Raw genomic sequence first — 17676 nt, 5'->3', positions numbered from 1 at the left:
ATTCCGTCACTTCCGGCGGAGTGTCAGCGGCGCCTTTTAAACCCCAGCATGGCCGGCATACTTTTTCCGCCTGCCTCGCCCTTTTTCGTCACTTCCGATGAGTCAAGGTCCCGCCCCTTCAAAGGGATAGCGGAGAGAAGCCCCGCCTCACCTGTGCCTGTTCTTCGTCCTAGAAGGAAGCGGAAGTGACGTACAGCGCCCAGTAGTTGGTGGGAGAGCCGGAAAGATAGAGGGGGAGGGGCCGGGCCCGGGAGCCGGAGGGAGCCGCGGAGCAGCCGCCACCGTCGCCGCCGCCGCTACCGGGACCCCAGGTAGGCTCCCGGAAGGTGGGGCGTCCTTGTGCGCGGGGGGAGGCGCCCTTTCCTTTGGATCCTGGCCGCGGGTGGGGGCGCCGGGGAAAGTTGGTTGCCATAGAGACAGCAGCCTGTGGGGTCAGGAGGGGGAAGAGGGGAGAGTTGTCACCTGGATGGAGGCTCTGGGCGCTTTTCACAAGCGAGACCGCCAGAGCTTCCTTGGGGAGCGGGGCTGGTGGGGCCCATGAGGAGGAGAAAGCGAGGAGGAGAGAAAGGGGCTTCTCTCCCCTCAAGCTCATGGAGAAGGCAGGCGTCGCTCTGTCTTGGGGGTGCCCAACCTCGTGGAGTGAGGTGTTTTATGTTTTTCCGAAAGGAAGGCTTTTTGGAAAGGGATGGGCGTGGGGTGGAAGGTGGCCCTTCTGAGGGTGCGAAAGAATACAACAAGTAGCAACTTGCTTGATTTCTTTATATGCAAATTTCCCTTTGCCCTTTTAATGGTGAGTTCAGGGGATATGGGATCATTTAACTGCGTGAGGGGGGCAGAGAAACAAATATGGGTGCAATGATGGGAAGATCTTAGAGACATATAGGGTGGTATTGTCATGGTAACAGGAGGTAGTTGGTCATGCTCTTCTGTCTCCTTTCATGTGACTCGTCACTCCTTATCTTAAAAAGTTCTGGGTATCATTGGGCAAAGAGATCAGATAGTGAGGTGGGGACCTGGCTTTTTGAATGAGATGGTTGGGTGGAGGCACCTTCCCATTACTGTTGGATAAGAAAGATGGAGAGGGTGGGAACTTTTTCCTAGGAGATAATCTGCTCACTCTGCTGATGTTGAAAAGAAGTCCTGGGACACAACATAAAGATTTTACCACCCTCTCCCCTTTGATAACAGAAGTGTGTAGAACAATGATCATTGTTTTTTATAACAATGCATTTTTTTACTGCCTTCCAAATTTATATTGCCTTTTCAGTGTATGAGGCACAGTTTGCACAAATCTTTGGAGAAGCTTGAAAGAGAATGCCTCTGATACCAACAGCCTCATATCACAGAGGGTCTGAAAGCATAGTCTCTTTCAGCTCTTTTTAGTAACACACACACACACACACACACACACACACACACACACACAAATAGCATCCAGCTTGGGTTTAATTCACTTTCTTATTTGTTTGTTAGTGTTACAGTGTGTGACGTTGCCCCCAGTGTTTCTTTACAGGTGCTTCACCGTTTTTGTGGAAAGGGTAGTATAAGGGGTTTACTATATAGATCAGCCTTCCCTAACCTGGTGTCCTCCAGGTGTTTTGGGGTCTTGTCAGCCCCAGCCAACTTGACCAATAGAAATTATAGTCCAGCAAGATTTGGAGAGCACCAGCTTGGGAAAAACAGATATAGATTATAAGTCTCTCCCTTATTGATATTCCTTGTGATCCTTCCTGTTAACTGGACAATAGTAGGAAACAACATAGAGCTGAGGGTCTATTATTTGACTTTTACTCTCATCCTTTTTGATGGAAATATTTTCTGGGTGTATGTGCTCAGTTCTTTTTCCCCATTGTCATCAAAGTTGTATGCCTTGATGTTAAGTGTTTTAATTTTTTTAAAAAGTTGACTGCAATTCTATCCCTACAAGGGGGCAAGATGGCTGAAATCAGTGACCTTGACCGTCAGATAGAGCAGTTGCGGCGCTGTGAGCTCATCAAGGAGAGCGAGGTCAAAGCCCTCTGTGCCAAGGCGAGGTGAGTGTTGCCTGACATCTATAAGAATACCTGTTCTAAGACTGTAAAATGTAGCCAATTATGGTGTAGAGTTTCTGTGTGAGACACATTTCCTTTCCTTTCTCTACAGAGAGATCTTGGTGGAAGAAAGCAACGTCCAGAGAGTAGATTCCCCAGTAACAGTGAGTCTTGTTTTTAAGCAAATGTTCATCAGTGTTTGGGGACTCAAATGCTGGCAGCAATAACACCTGAACTTTTTATTTTATCCTTTAAAAAAAATTGCTGTCACAAGGCATTTTACAAATAAGAAATTGAAGCATGCTGCTGATTTTTAAAAAGACATCCTTTGAAGTAGGTTGAGGGAGGCCAAAGGTGACTTCCAGGACACTATCTGGCCTTCAGAACTATTCCATATGCCATGTTACTGCGTAATATTCTCATGCGCCTTTTCCTCACTTGGAACGTGTGCTTGAACTGTAATCATGTCTCTTTCCTGGATGGAGATTTGGTGCGTGTCTGTGTAGGTGTACAAACCTCTTGAGTTTTGCATGACTGGAATGTAGTCTGTTGTATAAAAGGTACAAGTCACAGCCGTTTCTCCATCCATTTCTGCCTTTGGCCTCATTCCTTACTAGCAGGCAGAAACTGGACACAGGCCAACAAAGGAATGTGAACACGTTTCTCCTCTCCTGCCTTAATGAATGAACAGCAACAGAGGAAAAAGAATATCAAAACACAACACCTGGATTCTTCTGAAAGTTCCAAAGTTCTTCTGAAAAAGAGGAATGACGGAGGGACCACATATTTCCCTGGGGGTGTAGTTTCAAGAATGTTTTTTTTGCTATTACCAAAAATGCCATGCTCATGCCAATCTAGCTCTTACTGGTGGGCAGAGGGAAGGGCCTTGGCCTTTCAGATACACTGGACTAGGTATGATGGTAGTAATAGCCCCCTTGAGAACATTAAAGAGTTCAATCTTCTTTCCAGGTTTGTGGGGATATCCATGGCCAGTTCTATGACCTTAAAGAGCTCTTCAGGGTGAGTACTGCTCAGCCATCCAATTCCAGTGCCCAACTTCAGCTTTAAAGCACTCCTAGGACAATATATTTACGTGCCCTTTGTTTCTCTCCTGCAGGTGGGTGGTGATGTGCCTGAGACCAACTATCTCTTCATGGGTGACTTTGTCGACCGTGGCTTCTACAGTGTTGAAACATTCTTGCTACTGCTGGCGCTCAAGGTTAGGAATGACCCTTGCCCCCTGATGAATCCAAGGATGCTTTCCTTGTTCTACCTGAATAGAGATGCTGGGAATTCTGGGTTATATAACATTTCCATGTCTGTGGTCTATGCTGGTTTCGTCGTTTTCTCTTACAGGTCCGGTACCCTGACAGGATCACCCTGATCCGTGGCAACCATGAGAGCAGACAGATCACCCAGGTATATGGCTTTTACGATGAGTGCCTGAGGAAATACGGCTCTGTCACCGTTTGGCGCTACTGCACTGAGATCTTTGACTACCTCAGCCTCTCTGCTATCATTGATGGCAAGGTAAGCATGCTGTGTGTGTTTATGATGGTAGGAGTATTTGAGAAAGAGTGTGAGCACACCATCACTGTGTGCAGGGCTTTCCAGAGTACTAGAGGCCCTGTCACTCCTGCAAGGGCCTTACAGCCTAAAAAAACACTTAGGTTTTCTGGTGTGAGAATAGAGTGCAACAGTTAGAATAAAGCAGGAAGACAACAGGATGAGTTTCAATGTGGTGGGTGGGGAGGTGCTGTTTGGCCCTAGAGCTTCTATATGCAGCTTTCCAAATGCACACATTCCTTTTCTGTTGCAGATTTTCTGTGTCCATGGTGGTCTGTCCCCATCCATCCAGACACTGGACCAGATTCGAACAATAGATCGCAAACAGGAGGTTCCTCATGATGGTCCCATGTGTGATCTCCTTTGGTCTGACCCTGAAGGTATATTTGTGTGTGGAGTGGTGTGGTGTGTGCGCACACACATGCATGAAGGAGAAAGGAATCTTTGCGCATTGCATATGGTTAAGATGGTAATGGTATTTGTTCCAGGAAATGTTTAATAGGTTAAACACTATTAGGAGTAGAGCGTGCCAGGAAGAGCAGTGTAGCCTAAGTAGAAGAGTGTTGAGCCTTTAATTCTGGTTTAAAATTGCACTGAAACCCAAAGAGGCGGAGTCTGTTACCAAGAGGTCCCCAGCAACTTTGATCTGACCTTGTACTTCTGTACAAGCTGCTAAAGAGAGATCACAATTGATACGATCTGAGCACTCCGTGGAACGTATTTAATGAATCTGTCCTGTGTTTTTATAGTTCTTTGTGTTGTAAGGGAATGAATAGGGTCTCACTTATTGGAAGGCAGAGGATCCTATAGTTTCTGTGGGTTTAATACCTGATAAACTGCACAGTGAGGAATGTTTGTTTGTTTGTTTGTTTGTTTACTTATTTGTTTTAGAGCTTTTATTTGCTGCTTAGTGCAGTAATCCAAAAATCTCTAAAACAAGAACCTTTGAGTCTTTGATCTAAAGAAGATCAGGTATTTTCTGCCCCTATCATTTCATCTCACTCTGGTTCTTTTTAAAAGGGGTTAACTGGTAAAAATGCACATGGAGCAGCCCAAGTGAGGTGGGCTGAGGGCTTTATACGAAATCCTACCTCTTGGCCAATTGCTGATCAGCTTTGTTCTATAAGTTCATCGAGAGCAGATGCCCTTTCCCCTAGTCGATCATGCCTGGTAACTTGGTTTCCTTTGTGTAGTAAGCCAAGCATTTCTGTCCTTTGCAGATACCACAGGCTGGGGGGTGAGCCCACGAGGTGCCGGCTACTTATTCGGCAGTGACGTGGTGGCGCAATTCAACGCGGCGAATGACATCGACATGATCTGTCGAGCGCATCAGCTGGTCATGGAGGGGTACAAGTGGCACTTCAATGAAACAGTTCTTACTGTGTGGTCAGCTCCCAACTACTGCTACCGGTGAGGAGACAGAAGGGACGGGTGTGGAATAGCGGGCAGATATGGCAAGCCTAGCACTGTGTACCATTTGAGCTGTGTGGCATAAAGGAGGGATTGCAGGGTTAGTCTGTGTTGAAGGGTGGTGAGTTATGCCACCTGGAAGGGTGGCATTGATGAAACTGGAGGCATCCCATTGTGACCCTTCTCCTCTGCTCTGCACACAGCTGCGGGAATGTGGCAGCCATCCTGGAACTGGACGAACACCTTCAGAAGGAATTTATTATCTTTGAAGCTGCCCCCCAAGAAACTCGAGGCATCCCGTCTAAGAAGCCTGTTGCGGACTACTTCCTGTGAATGCTTCTTCCATCTCCCCCCCACCCTCCCCTCGTGCGGCTTCTGTTTTCTTGTCCTGGCTGGGGTGGGCAGCCTCTTTGAAGTTTGGCAGGGTTCAGGTCTCTTCCTCTCCCCCCCCCCCAACTCCATTCCCCTTGCCCAATAAACCCTCAGTTCTGGACCCCTTAGACTGAAATGGCCATCTTTTTCCACACTACTGAATTCCAGCCAATTGCTTTATAGTCTTTTCAGGGCTGCCCTAGTTTTTATTTTCCGCCCGAAACACATTTTTGGGACCTCTGGTCATCGAAAAACCTAGAACTCTGCTGATCTCAGATCACTCCAGGCGAAACGGGGGGGGGGGGGGACAAAGGTCAACCCAGAAATGGAGAGAAGCTGTAGATCTTCAGAGTTCTATGGTTTCCTAGGGGCGCAGCTGACAGGCTCCCAGCCTAGTTCTCTAGCTCATCTGCAGTGCTTCTCTATTCTCTAGAAGGACTGGAAACTATTTATAGAGGATGTATCAGATGGAGAGAACTGGACTTGGAAATAAAGAGGAAACCAGTGACCAAAGAATATCTGCAACTGTTAGGAGGATGAAGTATCTGGACTAGTTCTCTGCTTCTACGTCACTTAGGTGCTTCCTGGTTTAACTCTTTTTTTTTTAAAGAATTTTTTTTTAAAAAACTTTTTGGTCAGCTGATCTTAGAACTCTGGTTTTGGTGCCATTCCATAGCATTTAAGCAGAGAATAGGAAGTGCTTCAAACCTTGCTGTGTCTGGTTGCTGGAAGACCTAGAACGCTGGTTTCTTCGCACTTCGATGTATAGTCTGCTTGAACTACATGGAATAGATGAACATAGACTGGGAAGTGGTTCCTCTGTGTGCCGCCATATCTCATTCCCACTTTCCTCTTAACATTTATTGGCCACTGGAAGGTTAAACTGTCCCTACCCTTTTGCAGCAGAAAGTCCAGACTTTGCAAAAAAATAAATAAAATTAAAATAAAGTATACTTTCTGGTCACTGGAGGATGCAAATGCTATGAAATCCATTTAATTTTTGTGGTGGATTTATTAAATGTATTATTGGCAAATCTATATCCTGTTTATCCCCCTCCCTGAAGCTCCTTCTCCTTGAGTGGGGAGACTGGGACCATATCACGCTAGTTAATTTGACCAATGGGGCGTGTTCTCTGTCTCTCTCCATCCCTCCATATCCTACCCCCTGTGGGGTTGGTGTATCCAAATCCCACCCACCACAGGGTCAAAACCTCCCACCCCCTTCCCTTTATTCCTATGAAGGAATACTCACATTCAATCCAGATATCTACTTAGAGTTAGAAGGGGAGGGTGGAACTTCCTGCCACTTTTCTTATGTCTAGGAGTGCTTTCCCCTCCGATGATCTGTCTCTTGCTCTAATTTTATTTTGTTTTCATTTTGGGTTTTTTCCTATTTACAACTTTTAGATAAAAAAATTCTAATAAAACTAAAAAAAAATCGACATTTTGTACATTGCATATTTCTGTGGCCATATGCTTTGTGAGCAGGGTGCATGTTAAATGCTGCCAGATCCTGGGCAGAACTATCTGTGTAGGTGTCCTCCTTGTCATTCCTTACCTCCCAAACCTGCTTGGCTCCTGCGAAGAGTGGAGGATGAGATGAGCTCCATACGTTCACTGTTGGGGGGAGTGTTTCCAGTTCCTTTTTGTGTTGAAGCTGACAGAATAAAGGGCCTAGCAATCTTCACGGCCTTCAATCATGCCACAGGTGGAATCTCTGTCTACCGCAGAACTTGTTATCTAATATATTATACTACTACTTCCTACATTTTTTACAAAGGAGTTTCTCGCTTACTTGATGGTGCTGCTTCTCGAGGCACATTGGTGCTACACACACTCATCAATACTTCCTGCCCCAAAACTCTGTGCTCTACAACTGAGAACTGCCCCGAATTATTTAACTTGTTTTGGTGAGATATCTTAAAGGATCTGCAGAAGCCTTCTGACGTATAACTTAAAACCAGTCAAGCTGTCTGGCAGAGCAGAAATCTAGGCTGGAATTTCAGAATTCTAGCTTGCTTAAATATGTCAGGGAAGAAAACAGAACGTACACCATGTTATGACCTTAAAAATGTTTAATTATAAGACAAGCAGGATACAGACAAGTTTACCCTTCCCAACATCGACAGTAATAAAGAAACAGGGAAAGCCATGAAATCTAGCAGGGGAAACAGAATACCTAGAAGACAGGAATTCCAGGGTTTGTGGGAGGAGCAAGAGTTAGAGCATAGGTGGCTGAGAGCCAGGATAGCCAGAGGGGGGCCCATAGACGCGAGGTGGAGGCGGGTAGGGTGTGAAGCTGAATTTGAAGGGGGGAAAGGAGGAGGTATCGGGGGGTTCTGTTCCCCCAAGGAAAGGAATAATATCCAGCCCATTCCAACTCGCCGGGAGCATAGGTCTGAAATCTGATTGCTCAGGAGGTGACTTGGTAGTTGGGGATGATGGAGGAGCTGCCATTTCTTGACTTGGGCTGTGGAGGAAAGATGAGGGGTAAGTCAAACACTGATAAAAGTGCAGGTGGCCCCCCTTTAAGTGGCTCGACACGACCAACCTTCCAAGTGCATGTATCTGCCCAACTACGCCTCCCTACAGACAGCTATAGTTTTTCTGTATGCTACTTGTTCTAGCTTCCCCATAGATAATGCTACAGCCCTGAATGTCTTTTCTGCATCCTCGCCTTGCATATTCCTGTTAAAAGTCATATTGTGCAGGATGTTGGCCACAGTAATCAGTACATGGTTAATTCTGGTTCTACCACAGAATGGCCTGGGTAAGGGCCAAACAACTGTCTCAGAGATTTCTGCACTGGGTTGGGTTCAAGAGTAAGATGGAGTGATGAAGGATGCTTAGCGTTCAAATCTTGTGAATAATCAGAGACTCCGCCATTGCATGCGGCTGGTGACAATTTGTGGCTGCTCTCTGTTACGGATCAAGCACTAGCATAAGAAGTAAAGTGGTGTTTACTCACTAAAGGCTGCAGGTTATCTATTTGTGTAGGTTTTTAAGAGACTGCTCCAGTGGCTTTTTTCATCATGGGCATGGCCCTTGCTTTGTAACTTGCTTTACAACTGTGAGGAGGGAAGTTGTAGTAGACCATAGCATTTGGAGAGCACCATGTTGCCTAATGTTTATCTAGAGTACAGCGCAGTCTTTGCCAGGTGCATCTGCAGCAATTCTCAAAGTAAAATTTGGACAATGGGCACATAGAATCATATAATTGTTGAGTTGGAAGGGACCACGAGGGCCATTTGGTCCAACCCTCTGCAATTCAGGAATCTTTTATCTAACAGTGGGCTCAAACCCCCAACCCTGAGAATAAGGGTCTCGTGCTCTACTGACTTGTTTTCAATGCCACGATGTACCTGTAGATAATTCCAGTTACAGTGGTACCTTGGATCTCGAACTTAATCCGTTCCAGAAGTCCGTTCATGCCATAAAAAGGAAAAAGTACCCATTGCCGAGTGGGTTTTTTTTGTTTTTGTTTTTGTTCCCTCTGGCAAAGATTATTCAACGTATTAGGCGTGGCAAGAAATCAGAGCACTTCAAATTATTGCCTGGGTATCTTAAATGCTGTGAGGGTGCTTTCAAATCAGCCCTACCTTTCTAAAAATGTTTATACCTGTTTATACCCTAGGACAGGGTTTATTCAGCCGCCAAAGGAAACATGAACACCTGGGGGGTGATTCAGATCACCCAGGGAAGCTCCACACTTATTTTACAAAGGCAGAAGTTTGGCAACACAGCTCTAGAACTCAGGGAATGTTGCATGGCTAGCTCACCTGCCATAGGGTGACGGTGCCCCCCGCAAGCCATGGAAGGCAGCTGGGTGCTGGACATAAGCCTCTGCTCCGCTGGGATTGATCCCTGCCGGGGGGTAGAAGGAGCAAGAAGGGTGTGGAAGCGCAGGTGGTTGCTGTTGCTCCATAGGTGTCTCCTCTGTCAAGGTGGAGTCGCAGGGGCCTTTCTTGCTCTCTAGGTGGAGGCAAAGTGCAGGTAGGGGAGGAAAAGCAGGCAGAAGGTTATATAATGGGAAAGGGGAATAATAAAACAGGACTTGTATGGCTTTAGAAAGCATGTAAATGTGGCATAGGAGGGAGTGAACCTCTAGGGATGCATACAACTTTTTTTAAAAAAATTCCAAATAACAGGTTCTCTGGAATGTTGTCTGAAATAAAGAGGGAATTCATTATAGTACCTGGGGTTGTGACCTTTTCAGGTAAGGGCCCTCTAGCAAGTTTGTGCTATCAGGGCAGAGCAGGGTGTGGTTGTAATTGTGGGCAAAGACAGTTCAGAGGAGGCAAAAATATGAAACAGCAGGTATAATTTAATGAGATACTGGACCTGGGGTGAGGGAAGTGATAGGATGTTGTGGTGGGGGTAGCAAAAGACAAGCAGTGAAAGGAAGCAAAAGGTGGCCATTGCATGTGGCATTGTAAGAAATGGATATACATAGGGCAGTGAGTAGCTACCGAGAGTTAAGGATGGTGAGGAGGCTCACAGCGTATCCACTTAAATAATCCTCACTTTGTTTAATGATGTCTGGAGAGAAATGTTGTGTTTTGCTTTTAAACAAAGCAAATGTGGTTTCCATTGTCTGGAAGGCGATGGAGACCGGACAATGTCTTATGAAGCTAAGCGACAGAATAAGGTATGTTTGTTTCTCTTACCATTTTCCCCCATGTTGGCTTCACATTCATTTGCCTTCATTTTCCTCTTGATTCGGGCCTCGCGCTCCCTAAATTTTGTAAGGGGGACCATAATAAGATGTGGAAAAGCAATGGTGGAAGCCAGGGGCAGACTTTAATAATACGGTACCCTGAGCAAGGACAAAATCCCCCTCCTTCTAATATTTTTTATTTTCTCAATAATTCCTTTTGGTATGATTGCTTTTTTAATGGATCGTCTCAGTAGGCACCTGTATAAACTGAGTACGGTAGTAGTTATAAGCCCATTCATTTTGGTGCCCTGTGGGTCTCCAGCCCAGTGAACTATTTATCCAGTGAGGACAAGCCCCCCCCCCCTGTCAGTGGCAAACATTTTGGGAAAGTAATCACTGCTGAAGCAGCTCCTCTCTATGGCATTGACATATTTCCTGATCAGGTCAGCTCACCTTTTGCTGTTCATGCCATTCTCCCGGAAGCCCTTTGCGAAAGGGTTGCTCTCTATCTTCATCTGAGTGATCTGGGAGGGGAGGAAACAGGAAAATGTTAGGTAGGCGATTGAAAGGGTATGATTAGGTGTATACACGCATATATTATGTGTTCTGAGATTCGGTTTAGCATGCGAGCACAGATATATGACCAGTCTTTCCACTTTTGTATTATGTTTTCAAAAATGATAGAATACCGGCAGATGTTTTTAATTTGCTGACAGCATATTCAAGTTTCAGAACCTAGAGCAAAACTTTTGCTTTTGTGTGGGCTTCTGTAATAGAGAAGGAGACAGTCAACAAAGGCAGCTCTCCTGAACAACTCTCTTTATACTCTTGCTGGTACTACCCTGTTTCCCTGAAAATAGGCCATGTCCATAAAATAAGCTGTAGCAGGATTTCTAAGCATTTGCACAATATAAGCCATACCCCGAAAATAAGACATAGTGATAGGCACAGTTCTGGAGGGCGCCAAGGAAGAGGTGAGGCTGGACGCTTAATAAATCCCCTGAAAATAAGACATATTGTGTCTTCTTGAGGAAAAATAAATATAAGACAGTGTCTTATTTTCGGAAAAAACATGGTGGTTCTTACCTAGATGTGAGCTGATTGCCTTATTGCTGTTTTTTCCCCCAGGTTTGGGGCTGTGTGCGTATCTCTACATCTATCTATCTATCATCTATCTGAACTGTTCAAAGTGCGTGCAAAATAGCTTTTAACCAACCTGGTGCTCTCCAGAAGTATTGGGCTACAACTCCCATCAGCCCAGGCCGGCACATAATGGGAGGAATGAGATAGAAGAACTATTTTAAGACCGGAGGAGGGATATATAGTGCAATAGCTATTGTAGAGCCTGTGTGAGAGTAGAGGAATTGCACTGTTTTGTAAGGGATATTAATAGTTTTGTTAAGGGATATTAAGGTCCAAAGAAATGATTAAATAACAGAGAAGCTGAGCCGGGGGTGGGGTGGGGTATATTTTAGGGCAGAAACGTACGAAGGAATATCGTAAAACATGGAAAGACTCCATGAGTAGAGGGAGGGATATTTTGGGTGAGAGGTATGAAGAGCTATTCAAAAGTGGAAAGAAACACAGGAATGGAGTGATAAATAAGGGTGCATAGGGGAGATACAAAATGATGAGGGCTGTGCAGGCCCATGCAGAGGTGGAAGGGAACCATTCAGCTTGAGGTGAAAGGTTGTGGAGTGAAGACCAGGAGGAGAAAGGTGATTTAGAGGTGGAAGAATCCTGAGGAGAAGCCATTGTGTTCTAGCTGTAATGGCATCAATAGATGAGGGTGGGCAAGTGAAGAAGGGAGGCCTTCTTTATGGAGTCTTTATGGAGGTGGACAAGTAGGGGAAGAGAGCTTCATAGGAAGCTGGAGGGCGTCAACAGCCCCAGATTTAATGGAGGTACCCTACGTCTTATTTTCAGAGAAACGGGGTAAGTGAAATGTAAGGTTTGCCCCATGTCATAGAGATGCAAAAATAAGTGCAGCTTTTGCAGCACTATTTACAGTAAAAGGAAAAGCGTCTATGTATGGAACAGTAGCGGGTAGAGTACTGATAGCGAGAAATTGGAACAAAGTAACACCCAGCATAACAGACTGGCAAGCCCTAATGGTAGAATATATTCAATTGGCAAAAACAACAGGTAGAATAAAAGGTCAAATGAAACGAAAAGTCAATAAGGAATGGGAAATTTTTGAAGAATATTTGAAAAATAACAAATTAGAGGAAACCCCGCTGGCAGAATTAGACTGTAACTTGTAAAATAAATTGTTAGATATATGTTGGAATTAAGATAAATAATACATATACATCTGTGCAAAAATATAAAGGAAATAGATAAAAAAACAGCAAGTTTAATTGGAAGTCTGTTCAGATTCTGGCGAAGAAAGTGAAATGGCGAAAGTAATAGAACAATGTGTTTTTAAGATTAGTGTGGGTTTATTTATGTGTTGTTATGTGTTGTGTATTTAGATGGGGGGGAATTTATGTAGGTATGTATGAGTTAGTTAAGTGTTAGAGTGATGTATTTTTGTGTCTGTAAATGTGAAGTTGCGAAGATGTTTGTCAATTTAATAGTTTATCGATTGTTGTTCTGTTTGTTTTCTTTCTTTCTTTTCTTTTCTTTGTTTTTAAATAATAAAGATATATATTTTTAAAATAAAATAATTAATAAATAAAAGGAAAAGCGTCAGAGCTGTCTTAGTCAAAGGATGCCGTTAAACGTGAGGGGGCAAAGGGATATGGCCAGAGAAAAGGAAAACAGGCCAATTTAGCGACGTAGAAAAGCTCAGGGAAGGGCAGTGGAGTTCTAAAATGTGCCATGTTGGAATGGTTTTTCAGTTTGCTGTGATTTTCCCCTGCTGTATTGATAGTGAGTCGCATGAGATTAAATTGACTCTTGTGAAAAACGGGGGCGTCTTCTTGCAACACTTGTTTGCTATCCTTCCGCAATATGGTGGTGGTGGTTCTGGAATACGTTGATGGTTTAATATTTGTGCCAATTCCAGAGTGTCTCTGAGGAAATGGGCATTGGAAGGCTGCCGTTTCTGGAGCTTGGTGAAAAGAACGGGCGCAAAAAATAATATGGAGCGGAGCGCTGGTTGCACAGAAAGCCAGACTGACTTTCTGGGGAGGGTCTCCCGTGCTATTTCTCTAAAATGAAGCTGTCTCTCACATTTGTGCTTCTATTCTAAACACATTTCCTCTGAAGTCCTTTAGAATTTGATAGAGTTGATGTTTGCATGAGAATTCTCAGGACTGCTGCCTTATTTTAATGGCTAGTTTATGATTTGATTATCATTTGCTGATGAAAAAAGTGCCTTTCCTTCAGGGATAAGCAATGGGGCAGGCAGCAGAGGGGGGGAAATGGATAAATCATTTGTCGCAAGGGGACACATCCCTGCTTCCTGCCACCAATGGGAAAGGGGCCTTTTAGAAGCAAATATTAAATTTGTAACAGTGGCCTTGTTTCTCACCTGTGGGTTCTGGTAGGCCGTGACAGTCAGAAACTGGGTCTCGGGAAAGGTGAAGGAAGCGCAGCCACTGCCTGCCCCACGGCGTCCTCCAGCTCCAACCACATGTATCCTCGGCTGGTAACGGTGCATGGAGTGAACAATCAGCTGAGAAGGGGGTGCAAGAGCCAGAGGTGAGTCATATTATTCGTTTACTTGTCCAAACAGTTTTCCCTACCATATTTCATTTTTAATGCAAAAAGATATTTTAGCTCCCCAATGCACAGGCTTTTTTTATGTTAACTTGCAGGATTGAGAATATCTGTTTTATCGTACATTAAGAAGGAGAGCAAGATTCTAGTCCTCATGGCTACATAATGAGGCTTCAGTGAAATCACATGGACTGAGTAGACTTCTAATGATCCAGATATGGGGCTTCAAGGAGCTGCATAGTTACTTGCCCTTTCCCATGAATGATGGGAGCGAAATAAATTATGCACAGAATCATAGAATTGTAGAGTTGGAAGGGACCCCGAGGGTCATCTAGTCCGACCCCCTGCCATTCTGGAATCTCAACTACAGCATACGTGAGAGAGAAAGCAACATATCTACGTGTGTTTAGTTTATTTAATTTGCAGACGATGTAGAATTTCAGAATGCTGGAGGAGATTTTATTTTAAGCACAAATTGTACAAAACCCTGGGTCTTTGCTATATAACCCATAGCCACGATCCATTATTGTTATCAATCTGAACTGCCCAATATCTGTTAGTGCCGTTCTTTTAACCCATTTTCCCCTTGAGGCGCACAGAGCATTCCCTACAGCTATATTCCTTTCCACTTAATATCCTATAGTTCCATATAGCCTCATGCCCAAAGTGCCCTTTCCCCCTGGCCATACATGTCCATGGGGATCCAGTGTGTTGTTGGTGAGCTTGAGCCGGTGGAAGGATACAGGCTGGCGCATCCAGTGGGCGCCGGATGCAGGCGAGTCGGGGTGGATGTAGACCCTGTCTGGCGGGGGAAGTTCGGCCTTGCCACTGGCATCCCACCGCTTGCCATGCCATTTGTACCGGGAGCTGCCCACCGGGACCACATCCACTAGCAGCAGGTACTTGGCTTCAGGATCCAGTCCTGTTACTGAAACTTTCAGCTGTGGAAACATCCGCCTGCAAAGTTGATTAAAAATGTGGGTTAGAATATTTTAATTGGGCGGGTTGTGGGGGGGGGGAAGAGGTTTCATCAGTGAGACATAACAAAGGGCAGGGAGGAGAATAGGACCACCACTTGCTCCTGCTGCCGCCGCCACCCTCAGCAGTAGTTGGCACTAATTATTTATTTATTTTATTTTTGAAGCTGACAAATTCAGAAAACTAAAAGAGCAGGGTGAGTGATCTTGCCATACTGGACATCTATGTACAGGGAAAAGCGAAGAAGATTAACAGTTCTTGATGATATACATCCCATCTCAGTACTAAGCTCCATAGAACACAGTGGAAACTTCCTAAAAATTGTTCAAGTGTGCATATACATGCTATCTGACATGGAGGTTCCATTAGTTGCAGATAGCTGTATTCTGTGTGTGTGTCTAAGTGTCTAATATTTCCAAAGTCAGCTAGTGATCATCATCACATCATGTGGCGTTGAATCCCATGGATTAATCCCCAGTAATGTGAGGAAGTTATTTCGTCTTTTGTGTGCTTTGAATGTACTGTCAATCATTTCATTTCTATGACATTTCCGCCCCCCCCCCTAGGATCTAGTACGGAATTTACAGGAGGGATGAAGGAAATAGAGAGCTATGTTTATCAGCCTCTAATCTTCCTTGATTCTGAGTTTCTTGAACAGTGCTGTAATTTCTAAGGAGAAAGGGGATATGTGGGCTAAACCACTGAGCCTAGGGCTTGCTGATCAGAAGGTCGGCGGTTCAAATCCCTGTGACGGGGTGAGCTCCCGTTGCTTGGTCCCAGCTCCTGCCAACCTAGCAGTTCGAAAGCACATCAAAATGCAAGTAGATAAATAGGTACCACTGCAGCGGAAAGGTAAACAGCATTTCCATGTGCTGCTCTGGTTCGCCAGAAGAGGCTTTGTCATGCTGGCCACATGACCTGGAAGCTATACGCCGGCTCCCTTGGCCAATAATGCGAGATGAGCGCACAACCCCAGAGTCGGTCACGACTGGACCTAATGGTCAGGGGTCCCTTTACCTTTTAATCTCCCTTGATTCTGAGTTTCTTGAACAGTACTGTAATTTCTAAGGAGAAAGGGGATATGCATTGGCTCTGATTACTCAGGACTGGGTTGGTTCAGAAGCATTGGTTCTGCATGTGGCTGGGGAATCTCTAAGCACTGGGACAGGGTTTTGGAGCTCAAGGTCCACTTTTTTCTCTTTTACCTCCTGCTTGGCATCTCACCTGCCTGCCTTGGTGATGATCATCTCTGTACCAATCCCACTGAAACGCTTCCAAAGTTCTCCATTCTCCAGGCTCATCCGTACTCCAGGGGGTAGACGTGTAGCTGGTGGGGGGCCTGATGGGAGAGGCTGCCCTGTCCCATAGGGGAGGCCAGGAGCAGATGGCAGGAGGCGCCCTGGGGGTTCCAACCCAGGGAAAAAGCTATCCAGCTTAGGGGCAGCATCAAGGTCTGATGGCAGGGAAGAGAAGAGAAGGGAACAAGTCAGAAAAGAGGGCTGACGGAGCTGAGAGATATTGGTTGAGCGGGGGGGGGGGAGAAAGACAGGGGCTTGCAGGCAAGACGGAGGGGCTTCATCCCAGGAATTTGTCACCCTCCTGCTGGTTTCCGCCTGCTTGCTCCCCCCTCACATCTCCCCCGACCAGTTGGTCTTGGGTGCTAAAAGTCCAGCTGATGTGGGGAGCAGGAAGCAAGCCATGGGATTTATGTGAATTTTGCATTTCTTCTGTCCCAGCCTGCCCTCCCACTGGCCTGTTTAAACCCACAACTGCTTTATTCTTTTCTGGGTACCGCTGAGCCCTACTCATGCCCCTCCTCTGGGTGCCTGCTGTCAGCCTTCCTCTTGTCCCCCCCCCTTCAGATTCTAAGTCCTTCTTTTCTCCTGGAGCATAAAGCAACTCTGGCCTCCAAATCCCTTTGCCCCATCCAACCATCTCTGAGAATTCAGTAGTCTTGGTTCCCACCCAGTCCCCATTCTGTTCTAGCCCACTTCTCTCCTGCCAAGCACAGAAGTCCTGGGTTGCAGGCTTCCCCCTCCCCTTTCTCTAAACCACTCTCCCTCCCAAAGAACATGGAAGTCCTCCTTATTATAGTTCCATCTGCTCTAATCTCTTAACGTGTTGCAACTCCACCCCACCCTCATTCTAAAGAATCCCGCAAACTGTGGTTCTCATAAATTTCTGTTCTTTTATCCCACCCTTCTTCCAAGGAGTCCAGGGAAGCACACATGGTCTTCTAACTCAACAACCATGTAAGGTGCCGTAGGTTACATTAGAATGGGAAATGGTGACTGGCCCAGCATCAGCCAGTGTCTGAAATGAGGATGCACTTCAGCTCAGTCAGCATTTTTGGCATGCAATTGCTCCCCTACTCACCCTTGTTATCTTATTTTGGCTTTTCATTTCCCTCCCCCTCTCCCACCACCACCACCACCTTCCCCACCACCATACCCCAATTTCTCACCTGGATATCTGAAGGCTTCATATTGAGGTGCCTGACCCTGGGGATACCCAGCCCCGGGAGGTGGGGGAGGTCGCAGAGGATAGGAGCCCCCATACTGTGAGAACATCTCTGTGGGGTGATACATGGGGTGCTGCAGGAAGCCTTGGAGCCAGGACTTCAGGGTTCTCTGGGAAAGGAGTGAGGATCTAGTGGATTAGAACAGGTGAGACTGGAAGCCAGGGCTCCTGCTTTCTCTGGGTAAGAAGGAAGGAAGGTCTAGAGGGTTAGAGGGATGGTACAAGTCGTAAGGGGACCTCTGGGGGAGTGGGATGCAGAGTAAGAGCCTGGAAGGAAGGGAGGCTGTTCTGCTAGAGCAGGTTGAGGGGCTGGGAGCCAGCTTCCCCCAGTTCTGTCTCGGGAGGCAAGTCTGGGATGCATCCACCCTGCAGATCCTCTCTCTCCCTGAGGAGCCCCTGGCTGGGGCTGTATTTATGATTCTGCTAAGACCCTTTGAAGTGAGACCCCAAATGGCACATTCACACCTCAAGAGGGGA

General features: G+C 45.8%; 2 protein-coding genes across 2 annotated transcripts; one reads left to right on the top strand and one right to left on the bottom strand.

Annotated features, from left to right (window-relative positions):
- The first annotated feature begins 218 nt into the window (after window positions 1–218).
- On the top strand, window positions 219–6820 carry PPP4C (protein phosphatase 4 catalytic subunit). Its single transcript, XM_035136253.3, has 9 exons — window positions 219–311; window positions 1928–2033; window positions 2143–2194; window positions 3000–3050; window positions 3148–3249; window positions 3387–3560; window positions 3850–3976; window positions 4817–5006; window positions 5210–6820. The coding sequence occupies exons 2-9, from the start codon at window positions 1936–1938 to the stop codon at window positions 5337–5339; spliced, it is 924 nt and encodes a 307-aa protein (XP_034992144.1). The 5' UTR covers window positions 219–311; window positions 1928–1935; the 3' UTR covers window positions 5340–6820.
- A 778-nt stretch (window positions 6821–7598) lies between these two features.
- On the bottom strand, window positions 7599–17267 carry TBX6 (T-box transcription factor 6). Its single transcript, XM_035136252.3, has 8 exons — window positions 17144–17267; window positions 15904–16132; window positions 14391–14658; window positions 13514–13657; window positions 10489–10559; window positions 10046–10113; window positions 9158–9350; window positions 7599–7848 (listed from the first exon to the last, which is right to left on the bottom strand). The coding sequence occupies exons 1-8, from the start codon at window positions 17265–17267 to the stop codon at window positions 7599–7601; spliced, it is 1347 nt and encodes a 448-aa protein (XP_034992143.3).
- Window positions 17268–17676: the final 409 nt, after the last annotated feature.

The sequence above is a fragment of the Zootoca vivipara genome, chromosome 12, assembly GCF_965207765.1.
Source record: "Zootoca vivipara chromosome 12, rZooViv2.hap1.1, whole genome shotgun sequence".
Classification (NCBI taxonomy): Eukaryota; Metazoa; Chordata; class Lepidosauria; order Squamata; family Lacertidae; genus Zootoca; species Zootoca vivipara.
This window is presented reverse-complemented; position numbering and strand designations above follow the sequence as displayed.

Bases quoted from the DNA above. Each gene is read 5' to 3' on its own strand.
- PPP4C (XM_035136253.3), top strand. From the start codon at position 1,936: ATGGCTGAAATCAGTGACCTTGACCGTCAGATAGAGCAGTTGCGGCGC. The intron at 2,034-2,142 runs GTGAGTGTTGCC...CTTTCTCTACAG, and splicing joins GCCCTCTGTGCCAAGGCGAG to AGAGATCTTGGTGGAAGAAA. The intron at 5,007-5,209 runs GTGAGGAGACAG...CTCTGCACACAG, and splicing joins GCTCCCAACTACTGCTACCG to CTGCGGGAATGTGGCAGCCA.
- TBX6 (XM_035136252.3), bottom strand. From the start codon at position 17,267: ATGTATCACCCCACAGAGATGTTCTCACAGTATGGGGGCTCCTATCCT. The intron at 10,560-13,513 runs GTGAGAAACAAG...CTCCCCTCCCAG, and splicing joins CGGCCTACCAGAACCCACAG to ATCACTCAGATGAAGATAGA. The intron at 9,351-10,045 runs GTAAGAGAAACA...GCCTCCACCTAG, and splicing joins AGCCAACATGGGGGAAAATG to AGAGCAAGAAAGGCCCCTGC.